This window comes from Martes martes (assembly GCF_963455335.1).
Source record: "Martes martes genome assembly, chromosome: 1".
Taxonomy (NCBI): Eukaryota; Metazoa; Chordata; class Mammalia; order Carnivora; family Mustelidae; genus Martes; species Martes martes.
In genome coordinates, this window is record NC_137888.1 from 130962080 (window position 1) to 130976592 (window position 14513).

At 36.5% G+C, this 14513-nt stretch overlaps 1 protein-coding gene across 2 annotated transcripts in view; it reads right to left on the reverse strand.

The window, feature by feature from the left end:
* Positions 1 to 2623: 2623 nt before the first annotated feature.
* The window catches only part of ANKRD28 (ankyrin repeat domain 28), a 208167-nt gene continuing 196277 nt past the window's right edge, over positions 2624 to 14513 (reverse strand). For both annotated transcript variants that reach the window (XM_080814650.1, XM_080814649.1), the window contains exons 22-28: positions 12249 to 12336; positions 12076 to 12159; positions 11248 to 11393; positions 10535 to 10617; positions 10009 to 10091; positions 9142 to 9233; positions 2624 to 4752 (exon numbers count right to left, since the gene is read on the reverse strand). In XM_080814650.1, coding sequence (XP_080670776.1) covers positions 4466 to 4752; positions 9142 to 9233; positions 10009 to 10091; positions 10535 to 10617; positions 11248 to 11393; positions 12076 to 12159; positions 12249 to 12336 — 863 coding nt within the window. In that variant the 3' untranslated portion in view covers positions 2624 to 4465. The remainder of the gene's footprint in view (positions 4753 to 9141; positions 9234 to 10008; positions 10092 to 10534; positions 10618 to 11247; positions 11394 to 12075; positions 12160 to 12248; positions 12337 to 14513) is intronic.

The window sequence follows — 14513 nt, forward strand, 5'->3', positions numbered from 1 at the left end:
ATGGCCCCATCCCATTGAGGTTGGACTTGGCCACATGATTTGCTCTGGCCAGGGGAGTATTAGATGTGATGCATGCAGAAGCATAAACTGTGTTTGTGTGATAAGGCTTGCCTTCTTGTGCTTTTGTCATCGTCACGGAGAAGTTCTGGACAACTTCTGCAGTCTAGTCCAAGTCTGAAGAACAACACAGAGGGAGCAGACCCAAGCCTGCCAGCCAACCTGCAAAAGCATGAGTGAGAATAAATTAAAGTTGAGATTTGGGGCAGCAAAAGCAACTGAAACGTAAGTACACATTTTTCTCTTAGACTCATCCGAAGGGCAAATCTTGTTACCTCTTCCTTCACTGCTACATGTCCAGAATCTAGCACACTTTCTGGTAATTAGCAGATGTGCAATAAACATCTGTTGTAGTTACATTTATGTTTCTTCTAATATTAGTGACTTAGGAGAATAAAATGGAAAGGAACTTACATAGTTTAGTTGTAAAGCATGTGGTCGAACTTCAAAAGTATCAATTTCAACAAGGACCAGAAAGCATGTTAGAGGTTGTCAGGTGGTTAAGAGTGTGGACTATGGAAATGACTGCCCAGATTTAAATCCAGGCTTTACTGGATTTACTGGCCAGGTGATCTTGGGCAAGTTACTTCACCTTTCTGCCTCATTCCTCATCTGTTAAATGGTACTATTAATAGTAACTATCTTCCCAGATAGTTGTGTGGATTAAGAGATGTATTTCAATTACTTACAACCTCACCCAGTATGTGATAAACACTTAGAGGCATTCTGAGTTATTATTACCAGCGTAAGATGATTTTGGGCAAGGTTATTAAAGTCCTCTTTGCCTGCTCTTCCAGTCACCTATTTATATCTTTTTGTTCTCACTTTTGTTATCTCATCTCTGTACATGTGTATAATTAGCTCTTTTGTAGGTTGGCATGCTTTTTGTGCTCTGGAGTGTTAAATGCTGACACTTATTCCATCCTCTCTCTTCCACCAACCCATTTTACAAACTACTGATTTTGTTCTTTTCACCTAAGATGGTATTTGCCCCTTTCTCTACCTGCTTAAAGCATAGCTGACATTCCTCAATGCCCAGCCTAAATGTCATCTCTTCCAGGAAGCCTGTTTTGATCTTTTCCAAAGTCATCTTTCTCTGACCTTCCTTAGCAGTTTATCTCTACCTCAATTACAATTTTATACTTTCTACTTTCAGGTGTATGTCTTTCCATGATGACACTGTAACTCCTAGAGGACACCACAATTTCTAGGCTCACTTTCTGCCCATTTCCACCCTCTAGTATATGGCAGGCAAGCAATAAATATTTGTTGAATGAATGTATTTGAGAAGCCCACGTAGGTTCATCTAAATTTTAAGTTTTTTATTGAGAAGCCATCAAGTTTTTAAAGAAAGGTTAAAAACTCGTTGGAATACTAATTAGACATTAAAAGAGAAAGAAGTTTACATATAAAAAAGAAAGACACTTGATTTATTGCATTAAAAAACTTTATTTCATTTAAAAGGTCCAATATAAGCCAAATTAAACCCCAAATTGACAGCTATACTTAGAGCTCCTGAACTAAATGGCACTGTTTGAGTTGAGTGTCTTGTTAAAGGAGGTCATTTGCTATTACCACCATTTCCCCCAAAGTAGATCTAGAACAGAAGCTGGTATTACTATAATACACATCAGATATTTCAGATGTCATCTTTCATGCAGAAGTTAAAAAAGCAAACAGGCTTTTCTGTTCTGTTTGAGTATAAAAACCACTACAGAGCAGGGCCTGAATGCTTTTGACATACAAGGTGTAACTATAAAGGAACTTACTGTGCTGCTGTGTTCATTCACTGAAGTTGTCCATATACGTACTCCAACAATACTAGGGCTGTTCAAATACTATTTGGACCAGTAGTTTGGGATTTCCCTTCATTAGGTGCAGACCAAAGGAAGTGGCTGATCAAGCTGGGGATAGACTATCACAAAATGCGATCACAAAGCAATGAGACAGATTTCCTAGTGGGCAAGCGATTGAGAGAACCACTTCACAAATATTTTCAGTAATAGCATCATTTACATAAAGTGATGCAAGATTTAAGTTCTGCCATGTGTGAGGATAAGTTAAAAACAGCTTGTTACTTTATAGCTACACCTTGGATTTCATTAGATGGGTAAATCTGTGTTTAATGAGTCCTTCTGGAAATCACTTCAGCAGGTAAGTCAAACAGCCTGTAAAAGAGAAGACATGGCAGAGGGCGTGAGATTCATCCTTCCAACGTTTTCACGTTCTCTTGGAGGACAGAGACCCGGGGCCAAGGACAGAAGTTACCGGGAGGGAGGCTTCAACTCCATCTAAGGAAGACCTTTCTAACAGTTAGAGCTGCTCAACAATTGAATGGACTGCTTGGTGAGGTAGAGTCACTGGAAGTGTTCAAGGTGGAAAGATCACCCTTGTAGAAGGGACTCCTGCATTTGTTAAGAGGTTAGACTGGATGAACCTCAGGTCTCTTTCAATTCTGAGATTCTAGAAAATTCCCTCAGGGAATTCAGAAGAGAATTCCTAAAAGGAAAGAGAAAGCACACATATGTATACTTTTAGAATCCTCGAGTTTTTTTTTTTTTTTTTTCAAAAGGTACAATAGAAAATGTAGTCCACTGTCTTTAAAATGCAAATTCACCTTCCTACCACTAATAATTAGGAAGGGTCCATTATGACTTCTTTATATTATAAAGAAAAGATGGAGGATTACATTTATAATTTCTGTAAATATTTTAGAAAAAAATGCTTAAAATCTAGTAGTCAATGCCCTAGAAACTTTATAGATTTTTAGGTAATATGCACAGATACAAATACATTATTCATTAAATACAACTCACATCTGTGTTTTATTATACTCTAAAATATACAGGAATCTTGATGTACTGAAAGAGTGCAAGTAAATACAGTATTCAAGCAGTCACTATTTCTATGTACATGCTCATTAATTCTTCAAAAACCCCACAAAATTATCAAATAGATCAAAATACTGTTCTGTGTTTTCACACTTTATATTCAGAAAAACCAGCTGAAATTTACAATGTCATAAAGTTTCCAGTTTCACAATACAAAAAGGATAAAATGAAATTGGGTATCATTTTGTGAAAATTTATGGAACTTTATCCAGATCTGTAAGACCCCCTACATATGTGAAATCATTCTTACTGGGAAAGTGACAGTTACAGTAAAAGCAGAACCTTATAAATTATCATTTAAAAGCCTAAATGTCAGCCTTTCTCTATTATTTGAAAGGCAATTTTCCAATTCAGCAGGCAATTGCTTCTTTCCCCAAGTAGTAGCTTGTTTAAATCTGAATAGGACCCAATACAGAAATGCCTTCCAAGAGACCGATGATGTTAACTTATCAATAACAAGGGATTTTTTTTTTCCTTTTTGATTATTCACTAATCAATGAAAACAAAAACCCCCCAATCCATTGTGGAGGCACAAAAGTTAACATAAGTGATGAAGGTGTACCATCCAAAGTAGCAAGGTCAAAAACTCCATTCCCCAGGACCACTTAAGCTGCAACAGGGTGAAAATAATCTATTTTTTGATTTCATGAAATTTTCTTCTTCTAGGAAATTCTTTACATTTTCAAACAAAAATAGTTCAATTTTAAACCTAAACCATTCAAAACTGGGCAACGATGGCCTGACCTCAATATATCTCATGTCTACATCACAAGTATTTTCACCCTGACTGCACTCAGTCAGCTGGTTTTTAATTCTAATATTATAAAAGTTGGAATTTTTAAATTTTTATGTAAAAGAAAAAAATGTAAAAATACATCTGCTTTCTCTCATGGTTTAATACAGTATTCGAAGGCTTTCAGATGTTTTCTTTAAAAAAAAATCAACATTTAAAACCAAATCTCAGCTTCATTTTTCAGAAATATTAAAGTTTGGTTTAGATAATGTCTCATTTCACCTATTCTGGTTTCCACAAAATGGCATTCTATTAAAAACTTTTAAGTTACTTGGTCCTTTGGCAATTTGCTGTGCACATAATGCCTACTGTATCAAACTTTTATTGCCCTTAAATTTAGTTGTAGTTTTACTGGTAAAATTTAAATCTAGTGTTCTTATCTCTTCTTTTACAATAGTGTTGCTTGTGTAAGCAGATTAGGGTGCACAGTGTCCCAAATTATTCCTGGCACTGCAAAACCAAATTAAACAATTCCACAAAGTAACTTGACATCAAAGTGTTTTCCTCTGGTCAAGTCTATTTCAAGATTCTAGAAGTTCGTTTTGCAAAACTTGCCTTTAAAATTCTTCTTCCTAATGTCATCACATTTCTCTTATTTGCTCACTCTGCGATCTTCCCTCTTAGGTTGCATTTATATGTGAATCAGAAAGTGCCTTTTTCCTGAAAAAGCACAATCTGAAGCGTTAGTGTCAGAACTCCTCACTCAGACCTCTGGCTCGGCCTCTTAGTAGGTCTCAGAATCAGAGTCATTGAGCTCGTCCACATCGGTGTATAAGTACTCCTGTTCCCCACCAATGTTGTTGAAACTGCAATAGGAGCTAGGTTCATTCCTCATGATGGGCAAGGCTTCAAAGCTGACTGTTTTTGAGGTGTTGGTGTAACGGTTAATGGCGTTGAAAGTCAGGGATGATAAAGGGCTACTTGACGAGACAGGCATCATGGTGGCCAAAATGAGAGCGAGGCAATCAGCCACATCCTTGTTGGGGGCACAGGCCAAAGCTGGGGTATAGCCTAGAATTAAAGATAAAATTTCAGTAATTAAACATCAGACGATAAGAAAATAAGCCTAATGGCCTATAGTTCTAGACAGTTTAAATTACTTGGCTTATGATAAATTGGTTTAATAGAATGATTCAGAAATTTCCAATCAGTAGAAAAGAGCAAAGTCCTAGAAATTTAGGGTGGGAGGAGGATATGTGTGTGTGTGTGTGTGTGTGTGTGTGTGTGTGTGTATGTATGTATGATGTTACAGAAGAGGAAACTGAGGCCCAGAGATGGATGATTTCTCCAAGATCTCAAAACTTATCCATAACCACCTAAATTCACAGAAGATACAGAACTAGAATTAAAAACAAACAAACAAAAACCCTTAGACTGATCAAGCTTGCTTCAGAGTGGTGGAAGAATCTTAGTAATTTGTAGTTATATTTAGTGCTTACATACTGAGAAATCTAAACGTGTACAGATTCATGAAGAAGCACTGAGCAGGTGCTCAAAGATGTGTGTTCAATGAATGGAATGACACGTGGCTGTTGATCAACTTTTCTCTTAGGGACACAGAACACGGAAGAAAAGCAGGAGATAAACAGGTAAACTTTAAAAACTCCTAAGTCAAAACCAATGTTTCAACTCTTCCTTTCTTTTAGAAGATGGACTTTACCCTTAAGGCAATACAAAGTATCAACAAACTGAGTAAGTTAATATTTGGTACCTTGGCTGGTACAAGATCCTATCTTGAAAATGAAGTGAGAGAGAAGATGGTGAGAGCACACCAAATGATGTCAAGTTTACATTACCCCACAGGGAACTCCAGCAGCAAATGTCTTCAAGTTTATTTATTTATTTATTTGACACAGAGTGAGATCACAAGCAGGCAGAGCAGCAGAGGGAGGGGGAGAAGCAGGCTCCCTGCTGATCAGAGAGCCTGATGCGGGGCTTCAACCCAGGACCCTGAGATCATGATCTAAGCCGAAGGCAGAGGCTTAACCCACTGAGCCACCCACGCACCCCAAATGTCTTCAAGTTCTAATTTACAGCTTCATTTTCTGTTACATATCTGGACAGTTTTCCCTATTACTATATATACAAATGCTTTAGCTTTCAGACTCATATATGTACAGTTGACCCTTGAACAATGTGGGGGCAAAGGGAAAAGCTAGGGGCACGAACCCGTGCATAAATCTGCACAACTTTTGACTCCCCAAAACTTAACTACTAACAGCCTACAATCAACTGGAAGCCTTACCAATAACATAAAACAGTTAATTAACATTTATTTTGTATGTTATATGTATTCTTATAATAAAGTAAGTTAGAGAAAAGAAAATCATAAGTCTTACTCTATACATCCTATCTTCAGAACTGAGCACAGAGTAGAGAGTATTTCCAGTCTTACTCTATACATCCTATCCTCAGAACTGAGCACAGTGCCTGGCACAATCACTCACCCAGTAAATAATCACTCATCATGTCCAGGCACTCTCCTAAGCACTTAGAATATAACAGTAATGCAACTAATACAGACTCCCTGGCACTGTGGAGCTTCTATTCATTCTAGTGGGGGAAACACACAATTGACATAATAAAAAATTAAATTATATATAAATAGATATATAAATTATATATATTATATATAAATATATTACAATAAATATATATTAAATATACAATATTTATATAATATACAAATAATATGTACAAATATATTAAATATAAATATAAAAATATAAATATATATTATTATATATAATATATATAATTTATAAAATTATATATAGATAGATATATAAATATATCTATTTGAAGATAAGCTTTATGGAAAAAAAGAAAGCAGAAAGAAAAGAGCAGGATGATAAGGACTGAGAATGCTGTGGCAGAGGTCTATAGCAGGTGTAGCATAAATTGGTTCACCACAGGTTTCACTAAGATAAAACTTGAGTAAAGATTTGAAACAGTTAAGGAATTTACTCAAAGACTGGCTTGAGGACAGAGTGTTCCAGGCAGAGAAAGTAGCCAGGATAAAGATCACAATGCACATAGATCCCTGGTGTGTAGGGGCTGGCATGACAGAATGAAGAGAAGAGTAGGAGATGAGGTTAGAGAGGAAATAGGGCAGTGGACTAATCACGAAGGGCCTTGAAGATCACTGTGAGTCAAGTAAGATTCAAATGAGTAGTATCTTGTCACATATTTTAAAAGGATCCAGGCCAGGGTGGTAAGCATAGAAAAGGTGGAACTACTGGGGGTAGATCAGTAGTATATGAAGGACTGTACACTGGGTAAGAGAAAGAGGAGTCAAGAACTCCAGGTTTTTGTCCTGAACAATACAAGGATGGGAACTGTCATCAGCTGAGATCAGGAAGCTGTGGGGAGAACAGGGTTGGCAGGGAAAGGAGAAGAATCAATTCAGTTCTGGACGAGTTATGTTTGAGCTGTTTATTAGATACCCACATAGTACTGTCAATTAGGCAGCTGGATCTGCAAATGGATCACATCTCTATAGAGACTGAGAGGTCTGGGCTGGAAATATAAATCCAGAAATTCTCAGCATGTGTTGTATCAAAGAACCAAAGGACTGGATATAGATAGGGGAAGCAAAAAGAACCAAGGACCAAGTCCCAGAGCCCTCCAATATTAAGAAGTTAGGGAGAAACTTCACAAAAGAAACTGAGAAGGAATAACTAGTAACACCGGGTGAAAAACAAAAAAGTGTTAAGTCCTAAAAGCCAAGTAAACAAAGTTTAACGAAGAAAAAAGTATATACCTGAAACTCTAATGTTGCATGTTAATTATGCCTCAATTAAAAAATTATAAAATTAAAAAACAAATTTCAGTCCCAGGGAACCTGGCTACTTAATCCAACCATCAAAACAGCAAAGTTACAAACCCTCACCCAATTATCAAGGTATTTATAAATGAAGGCAGACTGGGTTCACCTACAGAAGGATACTGTAATCAAACCAAATGACTCTCCCTCTTACCCCAACCTAAAGTGATCTGTACCTATTTATCCATGTAATAGTGTGCAGCATAAAGGAAAATATGGAGATTATTTGGGGGAAATACTGAACACTTGCTATGGCAGACTGCAACCTTCACATCCCAAGGTACTCCCTTATTCCTGTATATTTTAAATTCTATATTAAAACCCTTATTCCTGTAAAAAAAAAAAAAAAAGAAAAAGGAATAATCAATTGTGCCAAATTCTGGTAAGTCAGGTACAATGAAAACTTAAGAAATGACTCAATATTGTGGAGATCACTGGTGATCTTGAGGACAGTGTACCAGTGTGGTGGGGGCAAAGAAGTGGTGGCGGCAAATATCTGACTCAGTGAGGGGTCTCAGAAGAGAATGAAAGGGGGGAAGGCGGCAGCACAGCCGCCTCAAGTCAACACTTGAGTAACTGTGCTGCAAAGGGATACAGTTTTGCAGTACTTGCAGGAATAGTTAGATTAATGGGAGGTTTTTTAAAATTTTTTTTTAAGATTTTATTTAAGAGAGAGAGAGAGAGCATAAACCAAAGGGAGGGGCAGAGGGAGAAGCAGACTCCCCGATGAACAGGAAACTCGATCCCAGGACCCTAAGATCATGACCTGAGCCGACGGCCCCTGACTGAGCCATCCAGGTGCCCCTTATATAGAAGATTTTTTAAGATGAGGGAAATAATGTTTTTATACACATGGGAATAATCTAGGAAGGGTCCTACAAAAAGTCTTTATTGCTCATTCCTTGTTAGAATAGTGGTGAGTATCCCTACCTGTCAAAAAGTCCTTATTACAGGACACAGTGAAGAATTGTTAAAGTGACAGTCTCAAGTAGGCTTAAGGGATAGGATCTAGTGAATAGTGGGAACATTAACTTTATTTATTTTTTTAAACAAAGTGTTACTTTTTTTTTCTTTTTAAGATTTTATTTATTTGTCAGAGAGAGAAAGAGAACACAAGTAGGGGGAGTAGCAGGCAGAGGGAGAAGCAGGCTCCCCGCTGAGCAAGGAGCCCGATGCAGGACTCAATCCCAGGACCTTGGGATCATGACCTGAACCCAAGGCTGATGCTTAACCAACTGAGCCACCCAGGCATCCTTGAAGATTAACTTTAGATAAGAACCTGGCTCTTAAGGGCCTTGATAAGTATTTGCTGACCGAACAAATTCTCTGAATACTAAGATGAATGAAGGTGGTAACATTAAACCAGGTAGTAAAATTCAGAAGTTTATCTCTTACACAGACTCTTCTTATTTTTCTTGCCCTTATTCCCTTTGCCACATGGTACTATTCAATATTAATTTCAGCTCTCCTCTTTAACCAAAACAAAATATCCACATTTATTTCACTTCAAATATGAACAGAAAAATAAAACCTTCAGTAAAATACAGGTTAAGGAAAAATACAGAACTACTTACCATTTTCATCTACTGCAAGCACACTTGCTCCTTTCCCCAAAAGTTCCTGAACCACCATTGTCAGCCCATTTCGGGCAGCAACATGCAGAGGTCTGGGGGAAAAAAACAATACGTGTGTACACACACACAGGTACGTGGCCCTGAGTACGTACACACACACATACACGCACTTTCTTTTCCAACTCTGGTTGTTGAAGGGCATTTTTGCTAAGTTGTGATGACCCAGAAATATAAAATTGAGGAACCCAATCCTAACAGCAATATAGATGGGAATGGGGGACAACAAAATCAAAGTGCAGAGTGCACTGCCAAACCCTCCAACGTGCATAAGCATAGCACTGTCCCCTGCCCCCAGGGCCATCTATCTTTACCAATACCTTTTGTTTGTTTCCTTCTAAGACTCAATGTTTAAGAAGTTTTACTAAATAAACTGTATTCTTAAGTTGTTTTAAAAAATGATGTTGGCAAATACATATAACAGAATATACAATAAAACCCACTAATTGAAATAGCACAAATTTCAATAGGCTTTGAAAAAATTTACAGGTTCTGTAGCTAGTTTTTGGACCCTCAAGAGATCTGACATGTGAATGGGAACCAGTATTATAATTTATTTATTTATCTTAAAACCAAGACTCAAAGTAAAATAGCAAATGAAAATTGCAAGAGAAAAATGGGAGACTCTGATCTAAGATCTAAGGGGTCACTTGAAAGACAGCTGCTCACATTAAGAACTTGATTCTTTCTGAAATCTCTCTAGTTTACAGACACATGTCAAGCTTTTTACCTCATTTATTGCTGGGGTCAAATAACATTATTCTGGTTGACTTTCATAAAAAAGGTTTACACCAGACTGAAAATACTCACGTTTGCAAGGCTGCATTGGTTGCATTGATGAGGTTTCTATCTGTTATCTTTTCCAGTATTAACAAGGCACTAGTTTCATGACCCTAAAATTATGGCAAATAACTCTTAAAAACTTAGTTATCATTAAAGATAAATATATAAACTCAATAAACCTCAACTCTTGTCCATATAATATGTATATCACCATATACATGCCATAGATTTTTTTGGCTAACAATGCCTTGAATATTTGAATGTGTTGCTGGAATAGGGTTGGGGAAAGGACAGGAATATTTAAGACTGGAGAGATTACATTTAGACTTACACTCCAAAACTTACTTGGCCCACTGGAGACTTTGATGTATCATGGTGCCTAACAGGACAGTAATTTTTTCCCCCCTCAAGCAATCTGATGCCAGTGATCAGTAGAGAGGTTTTGATCTCTAGCTCTGTTCACTTCAGTGAAGTAGGAAAGCTTCACTAAATTTGGGAAAAATGCCACTGTTAATATAAACCATGAAAACATACCCTTAAAATGTGTACCTACCTTGCTGCAAGCCAAATGGAGGGCGGTGTTTTTACTGTTATCTTGTAAAGTCAGATCTGCACTAGCACTGCTAACCAGCATCTCTAGCAGGAAAAATTACATCAAGTCTTATATTTATGAACACATATCTTAGATTACTAATAAACTCACTGTAGAGAAATAAAGATACAAAACAACAATATCCCTCTAGTGAAAGTTTAAGAAAAATACTGTAACCTAAAATATACACACGGTATCATCAGGTTATCCTGTAGGTCACAGACACAATGGCAACATTTATGCTGTGAGAGCTTACTAAATTTCAAATAATGCCTTAAACACTCTGGATTCATACTCTCATAATAACCCTACAAAGTAGGCACTGTTACTTTCCTAACTTCAAAAATGAAAAAATTGAGTCATAAGGTCACTTAATTGGTAGAACTAGGACTCATATGCTGTCCATTTAACTCCAGAGCCAGGGTTTTTACCATTATCCTACACTGCCTTGCTATAGTAAGATTGTTTAATCAGCAAGGACAAATGAAAACATTTTGGCCCTAGATAAAAATGTGGGTTGAAAGCATGCTAAAGGTTTTAAATCTCAGGAGATAACTGTGGCAAATTTGACAGAGTCAGAAGGCTTGGGATCTAAGTTTTCCATAAGTTAAACACACATAAGCAATACAGTATTATAGCATTAGAATAATACAAGCCTTAACCAGTGTCTTTACCAACTGTATTTGTCTGTCCATTTTCTGCGGCCATCATGAGAGGTGTTTTCCCAGAAGAGTCTATAGAATTAACTTGAGCATTATGGCTGAGAAGCAGCTGTAAACACTCTACATGGTCTGTGAAGGCAGCCGCATGGAGAGGGGTTCTGTAATACAAAGAAAAAGGAAGATTTCACTAAATCTGTTTGTCTCATACTCTAGAAAAAATTATTCCTGAATTTATGACAAGTAATTTCCAAGGGTTTACATATTAGGCTATAAAATCATTGCCTGGATACAAATAAGCTTAATGGAGCTTACTAATTTCTGCCAGAGTAACCGGTATTTGATAATACAAAAGTTCCTTAATTAAACTAGTACAACATAAAACTGCTAAACAAAATTACATCACTAAGGAAATCAATAAGGAAACCCGATATTGCCACCTGTTACAACTGGTGGACTCTTCTCCAGCCTTTATTTGTATTTAGAAAACTGTTAAATTTATTAATAATCATCTTCGGTAACAAATATACCTTTAAGAAAGGAGAGGAAATCTTACATTTTACAAGTTTTAAAGAGGAAGACTGGCTAAAAATTGTAATAAAAAAGCCTTTTAAAATGAGAATTATATATATTGCATATAAATATTAATATTTTTACATATATAATTATGTAATTTATAACACATTATAAACATTAAGATTTTATGACAATTTATACTTCCAAATATAAAAATCAACTTTTACTTAATAATGGGTTCTCTGTTAATTCTTCCACACTAATCTAGTAGTTAATTTTATTTTCCTATTGCAAGTCAAGCTATTTCCTATATAGTTGAATTCCTACCTTCCTTTTGAATCTGTGGCGTTCACGATGCTGGCACCTAAAGTATCAATTAACATTTCAGCAGCACCTTCGTTGTCATTTATCCTGTGTAAGGTAACAAAGTGATCACTCTCACAGCAATGGTATATTTCTTATATAGTCAAAGCAAATCTGATTCACCTGCCTTTACTTACACAGCACAATGCAAAGGACTGAAAGCATTTCCTTCCATTTTCTGGAAAACTTCCTGTTCTAAAAGAAGTTCTACACATGTCTCATGACCTAAATAAGTAAATGAGAATCAGATATTAAAATCCAAAAAAGATAATTGCCCAAATATACCCACATATCCCTAACACAAATAAGAAAAAACTTCACGTGGATTAAAAATAACTGAGCTCACTGAATGCATTAAACATCACGTTTGTAGGAGTTTTAAAATCCAAATTACGACCTCAAGACCTGAAATTCAGAAGCTTCTTGTAATTTTATAGCAGTTTATTACTGACACAACAAATATTCGTTTTGTGGGGAAAAAATTTACTCTCACTATTCTTTTTATGATGACCAGTTAAAGATATTCAGTCTTTTTTTTTTTTTTAAGATTTTATTTATTTACTTGACAGACAGAGATCACAAGTAGGCAGAGAGGCAAGCAGAGAGAAAGGAGGAAGCAGGCTCCCTGCTGAGCAGAGAGCGTGATGCGGAGCTCGATCCCAGGACTCTGGGATCACGACCTGAGCCAAAGGCAGAGGCTTTAACCCACTGAGCCACCCAGGCGCCCCTAGTCATTTTTTTAAAAAGTCCTATATAGCCTAATATAACTTTAAAAAATACATTTATATAGCATAATTAACTTCAAAATGTAAGTATTTTGATTTTAGTAATGAGCTAATGATAAAATCTCAAATACTACAGTAGTGTCTAGAGAGAAAAAGTACTTATCTCTGTCCCCACCACCATCTCCAGTTCCACTTTCTAGATTGCAACCACTATTACCTAAACAGTTTGAAGAAATTTCTAGGCATATACAACTGCATGCACATAAACATGTACTACTTCCTTTTAAAATTTTTATGAAAAATTTTAATTCTGCAACTTGCTTTTCACTTAATAAATAGTACATATCCCTCTATAATAACATATATAGAAATCTTATTTTTGAATCTTTGGAAAAACTTCACAGCATTAAAGTATATCATAAATGATTTTAATTTCTAATTATGTATTTTGGGGTGATTGCTAGTTTGCATCTGTTATATAACCAAACATGCTGTAATGAAATCTTCTAGTACTTTATTTTAAAAATTTTTTTAGCTTTTACTTATTTATTTTTGCGAGTGTACCCAAGTGGTAGGGGGAGCCCGAGGGAGAGGCAGACTCCCCTCCCCACTCTGAGCCTGCTGGGATCATGACCTTAAGATAGGCACTTAACCCACTGAGCCACCCAGGTTCCCTCCAGTATTTTTTTTTTTTTAAGTATTTTTGTAGGATAATTTCCTAGAAATGGTATTGCTGGGTTGAAGGACAAGTATAGATCACTGATAGATAGGCCCACAGTTTTTATTTATTTATTTTTAAAGATTTTACTTATCTGGCCGGGGCGGGAGGGAAGGAGAGCACTCGTGCACATGCGAATAACTCAGGGGGAGGAGCAGAGAAAGAGGGGAAGAAAGAATCTCAAGCAAACTCTGGACTGAGTGTGGAGCTGGATACAGGGTTGATCCCACAGCCTTGACACCATGACCTGAGTCGAAATCAAGAGTCACTCAACCAACTGAACCAGTCAGATTCCCAGGCCCACAGTTTTTGAAAACAGGGAAAAACCCAAACCTCAGATTTTCTTTACTTAATTTTTAAAGCAAGGATTATAGTTAAAATCCATTTGCTGTAATAACTGTTGCAAATGAAATGTTGCATCATTTATTTCATTAGTAATTTGGAACCTGTTTTAGGAATAAATTAGATTCTTATACAGGCTATTTATTTGTATGACTCAATATTTGTCTAACAAAGTGATGCTAGATTTATTTTCTTTTTAGTTACTCTATCATTCTCAAATAATAGCTCAACTTAATTTTTATCCTATAATTGTTTTTACCAGGAAAAAAGTAAATTTCAGGAAACCTGTAACTGTTTCATCTTATGTTAGTTATTTTCTCTAATCCAATGGTTCCCAACTGGAGCAATTTTGCCTTTCAGGAGACATTCAGCCATGTCTGGAGGAATGTTTGCTCATCACAACTGGGCATGGGGTAAGAGGGTGCTACTCTCATTTATCGGGTAGAGGATAGCAAGGTTGCTAAACACCTTCTATCCACTGGCAGTCCCTCACAACAAAGAATTTTGGCCAAAATGGCAATGGTGCTAAGGTTGAGAAGACTTGCTTTAAGTCTTTCTCCAAATATCAACTCATTACAAAGAAGTAGCCATGGAAAGTTGTCCAGTACAGATTTAAG